The sequence below is a fragment of the Pseudonaja textilis genome, chromosome 2 (genome assembly GCF_049901715.1).
Source record: "Pseudonaja textilis isolate UNSWEBS1 chromosome 2, rPseTex1.2, whole genome shotgun sequence".
In the NCBI taxonomy this organism is placed as follows: Eukaryota; Metazoa; Chordata; class Lepidosauria; order Squamata; family Elapidae; genus Pseudonaja; species Pseudonaja textilis.
The window spans coordinates 845,518-864,528 of NC_141991.1; the positions used below are offsets into that span (position 1 = coordinate 845,518).

The window sequence follows — 19,011 nt, forward strand, 5'->3', positions numbered from 1 at the left end:
GAGAACAAGCGGCCTGCATTTCTCTTGGATGGCAGGGCAAACATTGGAGTTTGGATGCTTCAAGGGGTTGGCCATGCTACAGAAGGAAAAGGGCAGCCTCGGACATCTTATTTATTTGCGCATATGAACATGGTCACCCCAGCCATGTTGCAGGTGGCTAACTAAAGAGCACTAAGAGCAAGAAATTGGATACAACCCTGAGGTGCAGCTGGAATTGTGATTTGGGCTCCTTGATGATCCCCCAATTTAACTCCTTCCTGGGCTAAGCAGGACTTGACCTGCACTGCCAAAAGTCATTTCAGAGCGGACAGTTATGGGCCTCACCATAAACTCCAGCTCCATTTTAAATCTTTCTACCCAGCCCATTGAGGACAAAGTGAGTTTTTATTTTTTTAAAAATGAACACACAAACAAAAAACAGACGAGGAAAGCGTTGTTCTTTTGCCTTACAGGAGGTGTAAAATACTATATCCAGAATCAAGGCAACAGAATGGTTTTAATGTTCAGTTTACTGGATTATTATTATTATTATTTGAAATGGAGGAAAAAACAATCCAAATTTCTCAGCAAAAGCAGCGTAAAAAACAAGGGTGGGAACTCTTTACATTAGAAAATATAAAGCTATCCGGACAGAAACAGCCATTTATTTCAAGATGCCCTTCCCCGCTGTAGAACCAAACAACGGTACACGTTAAAAAAAAAAAAGTATTGGAAAAAAACAAACAGCCCAACGCAACTGAGACTTGGGTTCAGGTGATATGTTTTCAGAAATCCAGCCTGATTCAGGATCTCCCAGAAATGTTGGAAGATTACTCCAGAGGTTACAAGGATCTGCCCATGAAGTCAGAACCAACACTTTTTAGAGGTCAGGATGGGACCCCTTTCTAAGCTCCAGATGCTTTGACTTGAAAAAGTTTGCCACACCTCGAATCCTCAGCCTCACTTGCTGCCCTCCCGTCTGCAAAATGGGTATAAAAGGAATCTTACTCGAAGCAGCAGCTCGGTAAACACTGTACTTCCACCCCCCCACCCCCCTCCCCATTTTAAGTTTACAAGCCTGTGTTTTGATTGTTGGAACCAACTTGGTTCTTCAATATTCTTAGTCAGTATGTGTGTGTGTGTGTGTATATATACCTATATACAATAAATACAATAAATAAATTGCAACTGAGAAATGGGAAGACGAATAGCAGCACCTCTTAACGGTCATTTGAAGAGCTTGTGTTGGGTATAACATTGATACACCAACTAAGTTTGGGTGAATAAATATATAAACCAAGGTTTGGGTGTTTGTAACTTGTAGCTTTAAGCACCAAACTGCCTGTAATTAAGGGTGCGGTTACAAACGGCAATAAAAGGCAGTAAGAGGAACGTAACCTCTCTCTGCTGGTTATTCTCTCTGCTCTGCTTGATCTCTCTGCTTGCTCCTGTTTTTGTTTGCTACTGTTTGCTACAACTGTTTGAATACCTGAACGAAAGGACTATTTCATTGATGTGCTGATATCCTGTGAATACTCAGCGTTGTCTTCAAAAGGAAAGGTATCAGAGGAGAAGATATCTTTACAAGCAGATAAGGATATAGAACTGACTAGTAAATGGACTAAGTTACTGAATGGATATATTTGTGAATGACATATGGACTGATTGACAATGTTTAAACTCTAATTGGATTAAACACCTATTTAAACTACAAACAGTGTTTGTCATCAGTGTGTGTAAACTCTAGGGCCCTTCCTCTCTCATTTGGCTGCCTGGCTTGACTGCTGCTGCACATTCTGTTTGGGGGTTTGTCCCCAAACACTAACAGCTTGCGATTTTCACCTCCTTCTTTTAATTACCGGAGAAGTAAAATGACCTTGAAGGTATCTGCTTTTAAGTGACTATGTAAACGTGGGTTGATTATTCCTATTTTGCAGATGGGCAGATGCAACTTCCTTGCCCTAAATCCACCTCCGACAGATCAAGCGCTCTGCGGCTTTCTCTCTTTTACTGCCATCTGCCATCCCGGGGGCTCAGAAGCCCGCGGCAATCCTTCCTATGGGCCTGAAGCATTGCCTCAGGCTTCCTTGCATAGATTAAGATGGGATGTCCGCCTAACACGCTAAAGGCAGGGAGACGTGGTGGAATTTGCCAAGCTGGCAAGAGGAAATGGAATTGCTCTAAGGAAAAAAAAACCTATATATATATAAAAGTTATGGGTCCTCAGTCCCATGTCTTCCTTTTCGTGCCCCTGCTGGGCCTGGCCTCAAGGCCACAGGAAGTGGCATCAGAGGTGGAAGGCTTTGGGGAATCGGGCGCAGCAGCCTCGCTTGGTCCAGCGGTGGGAGACGGCTCCGGGACTGGGTCACCGCTGCCCCCAGGCAGGGCCACCGGAGGCACCGGGCAGGGAATGACAGGACCGGCGACCGGCTCGGAAGGCATGCCAGGGACGTGGCCGGACGGTACTGGAGCTCCAGGTTCTGGGGGACCCCAGGGCGGGTTGCCATACCCTGAGTAAGAGCTGGGGTTGGTGTAGGTGCTCTGGGCGGGCGACTTCTGGCCCGTAAAGACCTCCGCGATGGCAGCCATGGCGGAGGTCTGCCTTCCCAGGAATTCCCCCAGGTCACTGTGGGAGCGTTTGATGGCGTCGACCATCAGCTGCGCCGTGGCTCGATCCTGCCGCCGTTCCTGCTTGCGGTGCTGCCTCTCCTCCTGCCTGGCCCTGTCAAAGGCCTTCAGGTCGTGACAGTGCAGGCCCCGCATGGCATCCAGCAGCATGGAGGGGGCCCGGGAGGCCGACTCCACCAGCTGCATGCTGGTCTCCAAGCGCTGCTTCCGGTTCCTCATCCTCCGATTCCTCATCCGCTCGGCGTTGGTGAGGGGCCTCCGGAACTCCTGGATGGGACCTGAGGTGGGCAGGATTGGGATGGAGGTGGGGGGAAGATGTAGAAGGGTGTCCAAGGAGAGGGGGAAAAAAAATAAGATCTTTGCTGGAGACCTGAGATTTACAACCGTGAAAATTGTTCCTCACTTACCCCCCACCTTTAAAAAAAAGGGTTTTTTAAAATTGCAATTTTGGCTTGTCTAGTGTTGTGGCCTGCCGGCGGCTAGCGGAGTGTGATGACCCAGGGCATGGCACCAAGGCAACACAGGCCGATAATCAATAAGAATCCCCTTGTTATCTCCAACTTTGCCCCCAGTGTCCATGATTACCTTCTGGCTGGAGAGAAACTCTCCCGGGAACAGCCTTTGACGGCAGAAAATTCAGTCCAAAACGTGAGCAACACAAACTGTAACTCAAACTCCAAACAAGCCAAACTGAAGTAATTAGTTTGGCAGGGCAGGACCATGAATTCCAGACTTGAAAGCACGGCAAAATTCACACAGTTGGGAAGATGCCAGGAACAGAGATAAGTCACAACAGTGCAAGATAAAGTCACGTTTGCTCCCCACAGCTCACTGCACGCAGCTTGCCTTTTTTTATACAGTGTTCCCAGCTGTGGCTAATGAAGGGAATCAGGGCCCTTTCTCCCCTGCAAGGCACGCAAGCCATGTTGCTCCCTTCTCAGTTCCTCCCTGCGTAGTCCTTAACGGCCGCAGTGGAGCCCAAAATTAAAGGTTGCTGAGTGAAACATTTGTTAAGTGAGTTGGGTCTCCTTTTACAACTTGGCTCGGTGGTTAAGTCCATCACTGCAGTTGTTAAAATTAGACAAACTGCCGTTAAATGAAAGCTGGCTTCCCCATGGACTCTGTTTGTCAAGAAAGTCGCAAAAGGGAATTGCATGCAACCGTCATAAATATGAGTCAGTTGCCAAATATCTGAATTTGACCATGGGGATGCCACAACAGTCATTAAATGTGAAAACCGGTCAGAAGTCTTTTTTTTTTTAGTACTATTATAATTTCGAATGGTCATTAAATGGAACCGTTGTAAGTCGAGGACTACCTGCAATGGTTTCTTCCCTTTGCAGCCAAGATAGAAAACCACTTCTTAAAAAAACTAATTTTTAAAGACTGAAGATTGAAAAACAGATCCGTTCAAAGACCCCCAAAAGATTGATTTCCCTGTTTTAGTCACTCTTGCTGCCCTTCGGAAAGATGGAGCTCCAACCCCCATGTTTCTCAGCCGGCGCCGATCTGCTGAGGGAAGTGATGGGAAGTGGAGTCCCACCAGTAGAAGGAGATGTAGCTCCCCCTGGAAGATCAGCTTACCGTAAGGGCGGAGGGTGGCGCCGTCGTCGGACGCCGACTTCCTGCCGAGCATCCTCTGCCGAGCATCCGCCGGCACTCGCTCCGCCACAGTGGGATGGGGGGCTGGCTGTCCGATGGCCGGGTACGGAGACTGGGGGGCTAAGGGTGGGTACTGCATGGGCAGCGCCACCGCGGGGTAATGGACCTGCTGTGACAGGGCAGAATACTGGGCAGGTGGTGGCCGGGTAGGATTCAACATCAAGTCCTCGAAGGACCACATCACCTGAAAATGGCAACAGGGAAGTTAATTCAGGCTTGTTTCTATCTGGGGGAAATGCTCTGAGGCAGCGGGTAGCGAAACTTGGCTCTTCTATCACTTATGGACTTCAACTCCCAGAATTCCTGAGTGAGCCAAAAGAGGTTCCCCATCTCTTGGCCTACTGGTTTTTCAGTTGTGGGGGAAATCCATTTTTTGACTTGAATGGGACTGTTTAATATACAAATTTAGGGCAAAATTGATTTCCCTCACAACTGAAAAACCAGTAGGCCAAGGGATGGGGAACCTTTCATGGCTCACTCGGGAATTCTGGGAGTTGAAGTCCATAAGTGATGGAAGAGCCAAGTTTCCCTACCCGCTGCTCTGAGGGAACTGGGTTGTGTATCGATCAATCAGAATAGAGCTGGAAGGGACCTTGGAGATCATCTAGTCCAGCCCCGTGCCCAAGCAGGAGACCTGGCCTATACCAATTCAGGTAAGTCTCTTTTTAAACACCTCCAGGGATGAAGCAGCCACAGCCTCTGAAGGTAAAGCTTTTCCCATTGGTTGACTGTCCTCACTGTTAGGAAGTTTCTCCTTGGTTCTAAAATGGATGATCTTTGTGGCTAAGTTTCCCTCCCTTGCTTCCGGTCTTGCCTTCTGACGCTTTGGAAAACAGAATCAGAATCGAGCTGGAAGAGACCTTAGAAGATCCAACCCCCTGCTCAAGCAAGAGACTGCACCCCTGCACCCATCATCGCATCGCATGCCCCAATCACCATCCGTCCCAACTGGAGACATCCCCTCACCCAGGTGCAGGAATAACATGACCTTGACTTAGAAAAAGAATGCTATTATGTCTAACCACAACCACTCCAAGAACTTCCCCCCTCCCATTGTCCCAGGCTCAAGAATGTGGCAGCGTGGAAGCATCTGGTGTCAATATGGCTTCCCCTCTGACACACACACCCCTCTGATCCATGGAAAACAACTCTTTCCGCGGAAGCGGTCCCTGGTGCCCAAAAGGTTGGGGGCAGGGGCTCTGTTTTACATCTCCCTGTAATCTAGCCAAGGATTGGTTTATGAGCAGTTGGACAATATGTCCATATTGGTTACCTGTGGCTCTTTCCTTTGGGTCTCTCTCTGCCGCGCCAGGAACTCTTCTGAAAAGGCCACTGCTTGGCTGCAGCTCTCCGGCCTCCGTTCCCGGACCCAGCTCTGCATCTCCTGGGGAAGGATGGTCAAAAATTGCTCCAGGATCAGCAGCTCCAGGATCTGCTCCTTGGTGTTCCTCTCTGGCCGGAGCCACTCGTGGCAAAGCTCCTGCAGCTGCCTGCAGGCTTCGCGGGGTCCCTCAGCCTCTCGGTAGCGATGCCGCCGGAAACGCTGGCGCAGGATCTCCACACCGACCGTCCCTTCGTTCGGAGGCTCCTCCTTGAGGCCCCCGTGGCTCCTCCGTTCTCGCTGCTCCTGGACGTTGTAGACCGTTTGAGTCCCCCTGCTCAGGCTGGCCAGAGTCTGGCCTCCCCATCCTCCCGAGGGCCAGGGGCTCGAATTGCCCGGAGTCTCGTATGGGGCCTGGAAAGAGCTATTGTCCCACGTCAGGGGCTTGGGTAGAGCTGGGTTTCTCCACCCCGATGGAGAAAACTCCTGCCTGGGGGGAGCCCAGTGATGGGGCGGGAGAAGTTCATCCGGCTCCTGTTTGACGTGGCGTGAGGACTCTCCAGATAAGAACTCCCGCGTGGAGCCGATCTGAAGGAAGCGCGAGACCCCTCCTCGCCCCATCTCTTGCGTGGCCCTGTCCTCCATCTTCATGGCCGGCCGCGGGCTCGGCTCGGCAGCCCCCTGCAGCTGGAGGTGAAGGGCAGCTGTTTCCCCTCTCCCCGACGCCATTTTGTCCCCCGCCGCGAGGGAGGCCTCTGTCTCACCTCGGGACGAGCGAGGTGAGGCCCTGGGGCCCTGGCAGGAAGGATGGCTGGCCCTGCCCGGCGGCCAGCGGGGAGTGCAGTGAGAACTGCAGGGCACGGAGAAGATTTTGCCTATGGGTTCCTTCTGGAAGGGAGGGGAGGGAGAGCAGCTCAGGCTCACCCACCTCCTCCACTCTCTCAAAGCAGGAAAAGCAGTCAGACCCCCAAGCTCGAAGGCCTGCCTTTCGGCCTTGCCCCTTGCCTTACAACAGAAGCAGCCAGGGAATCGACGGCTGGGTCAAAACAGGCGGCATTGCTCCCAGACAAGATCTCATGATCATCGTGAGAAGTAGCGGTGGCCTGAGGTGATTTCTGGCTTTCTAAAAAAAAAACCTAAAGAGACATAAAATGTTGGAGAAAAGACTTATTACCACAGGATTTATTTCAGCTGCTTCCATCCCACTGTTCTGGAAAAAGATAGATATGAGGGTTGTTTACTCATCTGGACTCTTTTTTTAAATTTTGTTTTTAAATAAACTTTATTGGATACAAAAAAATTAATATACAAATCTGCAAACTCAAAAGACAAAGATTCATACAACCAAACGTCACAATAATCTCTGTGCTAAAACTAATTAAACTTTCCTTTAGGACATTTGACAGTGAGTTGAATATTTCCTAAATTATATTATGCGGCCGTTATACCTTGTTTCCTATAGGTTCTCTGTTATTTATATTCTATCAGACATAATGTTCTGTTATTAAACGTTTATTGTTGGATTATACTTATTTATTTTTAACCGATGAATTCCTTCTATTGATTGTTTAAAGAACGGGGGAATCTAAGACTAACATTAACGATTCCTGTCTTGACTCTTTTGAGGGGTGAAATGTTCAGCAGGAACCAATTAAACCAGATGCAACTTTTAGTATGTTTTGCGTGGTGGCCCCATGCAACTATTTCCCTGATCTCAGGGAAGATATAACAGAATAACAGAGTTGGAAGGGACTTTTGGGACCCTACTAGCCCAACCCAACTCCCAAGACCCTATACCCGTGTTGGCGACCCTATGGCACACGTGCCAGGCGTGACAAGCAGAACCATTTCCCCGGGCACACGAGAGGTCACCGGAGGACTCCCACTGCACATGCGTGTACGCGCCGCCACCCGACAGCTGATTGTTGGGTATCTGGCGCGCATGCGCAGGAGGTGCATGGGAGATGTGTGCGCATGCACAGGGGGCACCGGGGGGGGGCAGCACGCATTGCCTTCTGGGTACTGGCGTGCAAGCCGAAAAAGGTTAGCCACCACTGCCCTATACTATTCCAGGCAAATGACAGTCCAGTTTTTAAACGTTTAAAAATACCGATTGAAACTAACGTTTGGTTTAAAATAGTATTTCTCAACTCCATCTTCGCTACAGAATTAACAGAGGGAAAAGAATCAAGATCACATGAAGTGTCAATGCCACTTTATAATGCCTTGTTAGTAAGGCCACACTTGGAATATTGCATCCAGTTTTGGTCACGACGTAAAAAAAGATGTTGAGATTCTAGAAAGAGTGCAGAGAAAAGCAATGAAGATGATTAGGGGACTGGAGGCAAAACATATAAAGAACAGTTGCGGGAACTGGGTATGTCCAGTTTGATGAAAAGAAAAGGGTCACATGATAGCAGTCTTCCAATATCTCAGGGGCTGCCACAAAGAAGAGGGAGTCAAGCTATTCTTCAGAGCACCTGAGGGCAGGACAAGAAGCAATGGGTGGAAACTAATCAAGGAGAGAAGCAACCTGGAACTAAGGAGAAATTTTCTTACAGTGAGAACAATCAATCAGTGAAACAGCTTGCCTCCAAAAATTGTAAATGCTCCAACACTGAGAGTTTTTAAGAAGAGATTGAACAACCATTAGTGGCAACTACTAAAACAGGTATAGGAAACAGGTGACAGTAAATTACTTATGTCAGAGTTGGCTTCATACAGGGTAGTGCCAGCATGTTGCCTCAAACCTTTGAAGTTTGGCTCAAGAATCATGATTTAATTAGAGCGATTGCTGGAATCCTGACAATTCCATTCCATTCTATTCTCCTCTATATTCTATTCTATCCTCCTCTACATTTTATTCTATACTATTCTATTCTATTCTGTTCTGTTCTGTTCTATTCTCCTCTACATTCTATTCTATTCTCCTCTACATTCTAATTCTATTCTATTCTATTCTATTCTCCTCTACATTCTATTCTATTCTATTCTATTCTCCTCTACATTCTATTCTATTCTACATTCTATTCTATTCTCTACATTCTATTCTATTATATTCTACATTCTATTCTATTTTATTCACATCTACATTCTATTCCATTCTATTCTATTCTACATTATATTCTATTCTATTCTCCTCTACATTCTATTCCATTCTATTCTATTCTACATTATATTCTATTCTATTCTCCTCTACATTCTATCCCATTCTATTCTACATTCTATTCTGTTCTATTCTCCTCTACATTCTATTCTATTCACCTCTAAATTCTATTCTATTCCATTCCATTCTTGTTCTTGTTCCTATTCGATTTGCCTGTCTTGCTCAGCAAAACCCTACGAATCCATACTTGAGGTCTGGAAAAATCTTCACCGTGTAGCCCCCAAATTGCATTTCTCTCACCCTGGGGAGTCCTAACTGAAGATCAACTGCAGAAACAACTTGTTAGAAAGGAGACAGGAAAAGCATGCACCCCAAAATGGCATAAAATAATAAAAGGAAATGGTGGCAGGAAGCAGGTGGTATCACGAGGGGGCGGGGGCGTGTAGCAGAGGGTGCCGGGTGGCAGTTAACTCTGTTAGAAAGAAGGATGGGTGGGTGCCAAAACAGGTACTTATTTAGTGACGTTTCAAAGTTGCAACCGTGCTGAAAAAAGTGACCATTTAGGACCATTTTTCACACTTCGTAGCATCCCCATCCTCATGTGATCAAAATTCAGATGCTTGGCAACTGGTTCGTACTTATGACCATTGCAGTCATCCCAAAGTCCTGTGTAACCTTTGGATGAGCAAAGTCAATGGGGAAGTCAGATTCACTTACAAACTGTTTTCCCAACTGCAGAGATTCACTTAACAGCTGTGGCAAATGTCATAAAATTGGGGTGGGGGACAATTCACTTAACTGCCTTGCTTAGCAACAGAGATTTTGACCTCATTTGTGGTCGTAAATCGAGGACGACCTGCATTAGAAGACCACCATAATATGATTTTAGTCTTCAGTCCCCTAATCGTCTTCGCTGCTTTTCTCTTTCTAGATGCTAGAGACTCAATGTCTTTTTGGTCATGGAGACCATACAGTATTCCAAATACGGCTTTACAAAAGCAATATAAAGCAGTGATCACCAACCAGTGCACCGGGGGCCACTGGTGGTGTGCGAGAAAGTTTTGGTGGTCTGCAGAGAAATGTCACCCCCAAAGGAATTAATCCAGGCTGCGTGGGAACACAAGGCTTGCGTCGCTTGCATTGCAAACAACACAAGGTAGTGAGGGGAGAAGGGAAAGGGCAGAGGGGGAGAACTTACCCCACGCACCTCGCCTGGCCACTGGGCTGCTTCTTTATGCTTCTTTCTTCTGCTGCTTTTGGCTGCAGGCAAGGAAAGCAGCAAAAGTCTTTCTTTCTCTCCCCCAAACTCTGCCAGAAATGAGTCTTTGGGACCCTGCAAGGCATCCTGCTCCAAGAGGCTGCGCCGGCAAGGACTCATTTCTGGCGGAGTTTGGGGGAGAGAAAGAAAGATTTCTGCTGCTTCTGCTGCTTTCCTTGCATGAAGCCAAAAGTCTCTCTCTCCCCCCCCAAGAATGGAGCTGGAGAGCATATCCTGTGATCCCAAAGAAAGAAAGAAAGATTGATTGGTAGGAAAACAGGGTCAGGAATTTCCCTGCAGACTTTTTAGGGGGTTTTCCCCAGGGTCTCTGGTCCGCAGGATTTAAAATTATGTGCTTGGTGGTGCCTGAGGTCCAAAAGGTTGACGACCCCTGGTATAAAGCAATACTAACACGTCACATGACCTCAATACTATCTCTCTCTTGATGCAGCCTAGGATTTCTTTTGGCAGCTGCAACACACTGCTGGCTCATATTTAAGTGGTTGTCCCCTGGGACTCTTAAGATCCCTCTAAAAGCTACTACTGTTGGGCCAGGTACTTCCTCTTCTACATCAATGCACTTGGTTTTTCTTGCCTAAGTGTAAAACCTTTATTTTATCAACACTGAAACAGCATTTTGTTGGATAGATACTTGTGTTCAAATCTGTCAAAAAAAAAATTTGTTATATGTTGTGCCTATCTTCTAAAACAAGAGTCTTCAAACTTGACAGCTTTAAGACTTGTGGATTTCAACTCCCAGCAGAATTCCTGAGCTAACATGACTGGAGGAGGAGTTCTGGGAGTTGAAGTCCACAAGTCTTAAAGCTGTCAAGTTTGAAGACCCCTGTTCTAAAAGGTTGGCTCTTCCCTACCCCACCCCACCCAGCTTGTTATCTGCAAATTTGATAAATAACTCTTCTATTGCTTCATCTAAACCGTTTATGAAGCTGTTGAAGAGTCCTGGGACTGAGACAGAACCCTGGGGTACCCCACTGCCTACTCACAGAAACAAAAACTCCTGCAGTATTTCTGCAAAGTGGAACAAGCCACTGTAAAGAAAGAGGGCTTTCTCCTTATTCGGCTGCTAAATGGCCTTAGGCAATAGCATCATTGCATAATATTTGATGCAAGGAAGTCTATGCAAGGAAAACACAGCAGGTAATATTATCTTGCCTTTATATCTCACATATTTCCTTTCTACCTCACACATTATTTCCTCTCTCCTTATCACCCAACTGCTTCTGCTTTTATTATGTTGCTCATGTGACCTCGTGCTAAAACAGGCCAGCCAACCGATGGACAAAAATACAGCATGCCCAGGCTGCAATGTCTTTTATTTGTATATTCTGCATTTTATCTATTTTATTGCAAGCCACCTAGAGTCTCGTATGTCAGATGAGCGTCTCTCTAAAACAAATTCATTCATTCAATTCTGGACAGCGAACAATCTACAGAACGATGCCCATCATAAAGAACCAAAAAGGAAAAAAAGAAAATTTAAAATACACAGCTGCCAAAAGGGATTATCGTCATCTTCATCATTTCTTCTATTAAAGAATCTATTCTAATTCTATTCTATTCTATTCTATTGCTATGGTATTCTATAGCTATACTACAGGTAGTCCTCAACTTACAAGAGTTCACTTAGAGACCATTCCAAGTTACAAATGGAACTGAAAAAACTAACTTACGACCATTTTTCACACTTAGGAACATTGCAGCCTCTCATGGTCACATGATTTACATTCAGATGCTTGGCAACTGATTCACATTTATGACAGTTGCAGTGTCCTGAGGTCATATGATTCCCCCCTCTTGCTACCTTCTGTCAAGCAAAGTCAAGGGGGAAGCCAGTTTCATTAAACAATGGTGTTACTAATTTAGTAGGCCCAGAACGGCAGTGATTCACTTAACAAACATGGCAAGGAAAGTCGTGAAACGAGGCAAAATTACACTTAATACATTTCTCACTTAGCAACATACATTTTGGCTCAATTGTGGTCGTAAATTGAGGACTACATGTATTCTATTGCTATGATATTCTATTGATGTTCTATTCCTATTATATTGCTATTGCTACTCTACTGCTTTGCTACTGCTATGCTATTCCTGTGCTAGTGCTATTTTACTCCTATTGTTATGCTATTCTATTCCATTGCTATTCTATTGCTAGCTAATCTATTGCAATGCTAATCTATTGCTATGTTATTCCTATGCTATTGCTATTCTATTGCTATTGCTACTCTATTGCTATGCTATTGCTATTCTATTGCTATTTTATTCCTATGGTATTGCTATTTTATTCCTATTCTATTGTTATGCTATTCTATTCCATTGCTAGCTAATCTATTGCAATGCTAATCTATTGCTATGCTATTCCTATGCTATTGCTATTGCCACTCTATTGCTATTTTATTCTATTCCTCTTGCTATGCTATTCCTATTCTATCCCATTGCTATTCTATTCCTATTCTATTGTTATGCTATTCTATTCCATTGCTATTCTATTGCTAGCTAATCTATTGCAATGCTAATCTATTGCTATGTTATTCCTATGCTATTGCTATTCTATTGCTATTGCCACTCTATTGCTATTCTATTGCTATTTTATTCCTATTCCTCTTGCTATGCTATTCCTATTCTATTCCTATTGCTATGCCACTCTACTGCTATACTAATCTATTGCTATGTTATTCCTGTTCCTCTTGCTATGCTATTCCTATTCTATTCCTATTGCTATGCCACTCTATTGCTATGCTATTCTATTCCTATTGCTATGCCACTCTATTGCTATGCTAATCTATTGCTATGTTATTCCTATTCTATCCCATTACTATTCTATTCCTATTCGATTCCTGTTGCTATTCTATTGCTATGCTATTCCTTTGCTATTGCTATTCTATTGCTGTTCTTCTATTCCCTATGATTCTATTCATCAGTGACGTTCGGTCCTTATTGTAGCTGTTACAGCAAAAGCAGCCCTGAATTCCACGAGATTGGGTTTCTTAATCTGCTCTAATGCTGTAGTAGTGGAAGAAACCCCAACCATTTGCAGCACTTAACGGGGTTCACTCACAGCAAGACCTTTGGAGAAAGGGGCACCAGGGTGGGACTTTCTTACTTTGGGGCAGGGCGATACTCACTCCTTTCAATGCGCCCGCTTCAGCCGGCGCCCTGTCAAGATCGGGGAGGGGGAGCTGGACTACAAAACCCATCCCCTCCAGCTAGCGGGTTCTGCAACCTATAGAATTAGAATGCACCGGATTGTTGGGGGGGTGGGGGGAGGAAGCCTGCATGCCAGCCCTCCCCCCTTTCGCTGCAGGCCCGTCCCCGCCCCAGTCTCCTCCCGTTTCGCCGCCTCGCCGAAACTCACCTCCTGCCAAGCGGAGGACCCGCAAACGGGCCGCCCCTCCCCCCCCCGCGCGCCCGACTTCAGACAATCCGACGGGTTTCGGCGGCTACCACTTCCTCCCAATCGAGAGTAACGGACAGGAAAGGGAAATGCGCGCCGCTGCTTGCGCTTCCGGGCTGCTCTAGGCGACATTACTTGGTGGTTTCAACTCTTTCAAAGGTACCTTAAAACAGAATAAACTTCCGTTGGAAGTTCTATCTAGGTCAAGGGTCTTCAAAGTTGGCAAGTTTAAGACTGATGGACTTCAACTCCCAGAATTCCCGAGCTAACATGACTGGAAGAGGAATTCTGGGAGTTGAAGTCCACCAGTATTAAACCTGTCAAGTTTGGAGACCCCTGTTCTAGGGCTAGGTAGGACGTGAATGAAAGAGGGGAATTGCTTCAATAACTTCCCCTCTCCCGTTTTAATTTTTTTTTTAACGGTCCAGAATATATCCCTGCCTACTTTAATGTTATGGCTGAAATGTTATGTAGGTTGCTTTTCTGACCTCAGGTTGAGGTCATTTGCTTTGCACTCAGCACTCAGCCCATGCTCAGGAACACTCTCGATTGGGAAACTGTCTAAGGGTGAATCCTCACCGGGTCTGTAGGGACTATGATCAGGCAGACTCATCAGTTGAAGGACAAGGCATTGTGTGCTTGTTCAATGAGTCTTGGCTTGCTTCAAGGAATCAAAGTTACAAGTGGCAATTTAGGCTATTGAATTTGGCAGTGCCAAATTAATGCATCAGAGATTTATTTATCCAGCCATTATCCAGCCATTAATTTATTCAAATTTATCATAGCTGCCAATTCCAATAGACTCTTGAACACATCCAGGAAAACGGAGGACAAGGACTGGTTTAGGTCTACATGCTGTGAGAATCAGGAAGGTTTTTTTTTGACATTTCTTCACATTCATGGAAATCTCCCATGGGAATTCGCTTGTTTGTGAGATGGGCAGCTATATAAATTTGAAAATAAATATATGAGAACAAGTGTCATTACTCCAAATGTCAGCACCACAATGGCCAAAGGATCCTAAATGGCATTACGGAGTAGTATTTTAAGAAAATAATATAACAGCCCAAGATGCCTGAAATCTTTTAAGATTTTGATAACGAATACATTAAAGAGATTTCATAGTTGGGTGCCCAATGGGGTATTTCAAATACTTTATACAGGTAGTCCTTGGCTTACGACCACAGCTGAGCCCCAAAATCACGAGGCTAAGTAAGAAATTTCTTAAGTGAATTTTACTCCGTTTTACGACCTTTCTTGCCACCGTTATTAAGTGAATCACTGCATTTATTAAGTCACTAACACAGTTGTTAAGTGAAGCTGGTTTCCTGTTGACTTTGCTCGTCAGAAGTTTGCAAGAGGGGATCAAATGACCCCAGGACTCTGTAACTGTCATAAATATGAGTCAGTTGCCAAGGATCTGGATTTTGATCATGTGACCATGAGGATGCCGCAACGGTCGTAAGTGTGAAAAATGGTCATAAGTCACTTTTTTCAATGCTGTTGTAACTTCGAACTTTGAACAGTTCACTAAGTGAACTGTCAAGGACTTACCTGTAGTCACATTTGCAATCACACTTCAAACTCAAACACAATATTTGTCTTCGCCTTCGCGTCGGAAAGGTGAGGCTTTCTGTACATGGTTTTTAACCCCTTGACAGAATTAGTCCCCCAACCCATTAGCAGTTTTCATAAGGCAGAAGCCATCTTACATTGACCAGTGTCTATCATAAGCCACAAGGTTGTCTAAACGTCTTATGACCCCATTGTGAAAATGACAGAATCAGTTGTGTCCTTTGCACCATTTGTCAAGAACATAATATGTGTCTTTTGCACAATGCAGAATGATTTACATGTCACTATTTGTCCTTCATGGACATCCATGCCCTAATGTAAAACCAGCATATTATTTCATCAAAGCAGGACTATTTTGCAAATGGCCTGCTTTGCAAATGGCCACTTTGTTAATATGGCTATGATGCTGGGGGAAGAGAGCTGGTTTGGTGTAGTGGTGAAGGCACCAGAAGATGGTGAGTTCTAATCCCAACTGAGCTGCAAAGCCAGCTGTGTGACTTTGGAACAGTTGCTCTCTCACAGTCCTAGTGTGGGAAGAAATATCCACCTGGATCGATTCCAAGCCGGGAGAAAGATACTGGAAACACGGAGGCTGATTGGAAAGATGGTTTATTGATGAAGCAGAACCATATGGGTTTGTGGTTCTGGGCAGCTGACCAAATGGAGTTGTGAGTGGATGGTTTTTATACCTTCTTTGGGCTATGCACTTCAACTTCCTGTTCCTGTGGAAGAACTTGTATTCTATTGGCTGTTGTCTGATTCCTATAGGGTTATGTAGGGATCGTAGCTGGCTCTATAGGCAAAAGAAGAAATGCAAATCCCAGGTCTTCTCTGAGCTAAGTTTGGTTGAAGTTTGGACTGCTCTGAAAGACTGTTGAGCAATTCCTATTGTGTCTTAATGGCTTTGACCTGTGTTGGATCTGGACTGAGGTCTAATCCTACCATTCTGCCTTTGTTCAGACTTTGCTGCAGGGAGTTTCAAAATATCCTGAATGGATTTCTCCCTGCAGTATTTGCTTTGCCTATGAATAGAGCTATCTAGATACTTTTTCAATAAGCTTTTTATCTCTTTAGTGCTGACATCTGCCATGGACTACTAAGGAAAGTGGGGTTTGCTTTCTGCCTCTAAAAAAACATGTTTCTCCATTTCTCCCTTTGGGGAAATATAATATTTTGCCTTTTATTAATATTCTTCAAAATATTTCATTCTTTTAGGAGGAGTTAGGCACTGACTTTCTAGGGAGAAGGCAGCAAAGGCAAACCACTTCCAAAATCTTGCAAAGAATATGTAGGTTCAACCAGTTGCCAGCAGTCAACACTTTTTCAAAGGGGTAAAAAAATCAAATCATCAACAACAAAATGGCTGGAGATGTCAGGCTTGCCTTCATAAGCTTATAGAGCTTGGCCCCAAAGGACTTTCACATTAACCGCTTAATTCTGAGGGGTCTGGTGATCACTGACATCGGTTATTTTCTTGAAAACATTTTATTACCTAACTAGGTAACATCTTCAGTGCTAGAAGGGAGTGGGATTTGCTCCATTTACAGATAGTCCTCAATTTATCAACTGTTTGTTTAGTGACCATTTGAAGTTACAAGAGACTGAAAAAAAGTAACTTATGACCGCTTTTCACACTTACAACTGTTGGGCATCCCAATGGTCAGGTGATCAAAATTCATATGCTTGTCAACTGACTCATATTTATGACGGTTTCAGTGTCCCAGGGTCATGTGATCAGCTTTTGCAACCTTCTGACAAGCAAAGTCAGTGGGGAAGCCACTTAACCATGGTGTTATTAACTTAACTGCAGGGATTCACTGAACAACTCTGGCAAGAAAGGTCATAAAATGAGGCAAACCTACTTAATAATTGATTTCCTTAGCAATAGACATTTTGGATTCAATTGTGATCTTAGGTTGAACATTTTTTTAAGCTAAAGTGGCACAGAAGCCCCAATGCTTTCACTTCTAATTGCATGAGTCTATAATCAGGGGTTTTCAAACTTGACAGCTTTAATATTTGTGGACTTCAACTCCCAGAATTCCTCTTCCAGTCATGTCAGCTCCCCAAGTCTTAAGCTTGCCAAGTTTGGTCTATATACATCTCCTAAACTCAAAGAAAATGGCAGAATGTAAAAATGACACATGAGAAATAGATAAAAGTAAGGGGTTTTTATATCCCTCTTTTTTCCTCAATTCTCACCCCAACTATCCCTCTGAATCTGTAGTCCACTGTAATAATTACACCAATTTTTCAAACTTAGCAACTTTAAAATGCGTGAACTTCACCTCCCAGAGTTCCCCGGCCAGCTTGGCTAGATAGGGAATTCTGGGAGTTGGTCCTCACATTTTAAAGTTTTTTTTTTTACACAGTTGGGTTCTTTAAAAATAGGAATCTCTGCTACCCTCTGCTTTTTTACTTTCACAGGAGGGGTCTATAAAGCACAGCCTCCCACTGAATCCCATAGATTTTCACACCAGCCCAGGAATCCTTGTATTGAACCTTGAATCTTGTTTCTGTTGCTCGCTTTTGGAAGGAAGTTTCCAAGTATTTATAGCAGGACCAGTAGATTCTGTAACAGCTTGTTCCCTATGCCATCCATCTTGCAAACTTGGGTTCTTTTATTCTGCCATGTATATGGAAACATCCGAAATGGACTGTGATGTTTCTTTGTCATATACGTACGTGTATGTGGGTATATTTTTATTTTATTTATTTTATTTTATTTATTTGTCAATTGTTTACGAGATAATAAGTAAAAGTGTATACATAATTATGAATACATGAAATGAGTACATATAAGAAAAATGAAAGAAAAATAAAAGAAACAATAGGACAGGGACGGTAGGCACGTTGGTGCGCTTATGCCCGCCCCCTACAGACCTCTTAGGAAAGGGGTGAGGTCAATAGTAGACAGTCTAAGGTTAAAAGTTTTTGGGGTTTGGGGAAGAAACTACAGAGTCGGGTAGAGTATTCCAGACATTGACCACTCTGTTGCTGAAGTCGTATTTCCTGCAATCAAGCTTGGTGCGGTTAACCTTGAGTTTGTATCTGTTGTGTGCTCTTGTGTTGTTATGGTTGAAGCTGAAGTATTCATTGACAGGTAGGACATTGCAATGTATGATTTTATATACCATGCTTAAATCAGACCGAAGATGGCGTAATTCAAGGTTTTCTAGTTCTAGAATTTCAAGTCTGGTGGCATAAGGTATTCTACAACGAGTAGAGGAGTGGAGAACTCTTCTTGTGAAATATTTCTGGACTTTCTCAATTGTGCTAATATCAGATACGTAATGTGGGTTCCAGACTGATGAGCTGTATTCGAGTATTGGTCTAGCAAATGTTTTCTATGCTCTAGTTAGTAGTGTGATATTACCAGAGAAAAAGCTACGTAAGATTAGGTTAACAACTCTTAATGCCTTTTTGGCTATGTAGTTGCAGTGGGCACTAGCACTTAGATCATTAGAGGTGAGTATTCCAAGGTCCTTTACAGAGCTTGGATCATCAACAAGATCTTGACTATTCAGCTTGTATTTTATTTTCGGATTTTTTTACCAATATGTAAGACAGAGCATTTATTTGTTGAGATTTGAAGTTGCCATTTGTTTGACCATTCTGATACACAGTCAAGATCTTTTGAAGGGTAGCAGTATTGTCTGTGGTATTGAACAGCTTTACATCATCAGCGAAAAGAACGCAGTTGCTCTTAATATGATCACAGAGGTCATTTATGTAGAGTATGAAGAGAGTTGGTCCTAGAACACTGCCTTGGGGGACACCACTATTGACAGGTACAGAATTTGATAGGACACTCCCAATTTTGACCATTTGTTGTCTGTTTGACAGGAATGCTTCTATCCAGTTATGCAGTTGTCCAGAGATACCATAGGATTTTATTTTTAGTAGTAGTTTGTCATGTACCACTGAATCAAAGGCTTTACAGAAGTCTATGTAGATTGCATCTATTGTTTTGCCCTGATCAAGTTGTGTAGTCCATATGTTTTTGCAGTGTAAGAGTTGCAGATTACAGGATAGTTTTTTCTGAAACCAAATTGTTTATTGGAGAGTAG

The 19,011-nt window shown here is 44.3% G+C and overlaps 1 protein-coding gene across 1 annotated transcript; it reads right to left on the reverse strand.

Annotated features, from left to right (window-relative positions):
* Positions 1-477: 477 nt before the first annotated feature.
* Positions 478-13,440, reverse strand: LOC113450757 (uncharacterized). The gene is made up of 4 exons (XM_026722048.2): positions 13,328-13,440; positions 5,543-6,726; positions 4,192-4,453; positions 478-2,885 (listed from the first exon to the last, which is right to left on the reverse strand). Exons 2-4 carry the CDS (start codon positions 6,317-6,319, stop codon positions 2,203-2,205), a joined length of 1,722 nt encoding a protein of 573 aa, XP_026577833.1. The 5' UTR covers positions 6,320-6,726; positions 13,328-13,440; the 3' UTR covers positions 478-2,202.
* Between the last annotated feature and the right edge of the window lie 5,571 nt (positions 13,441-19,011).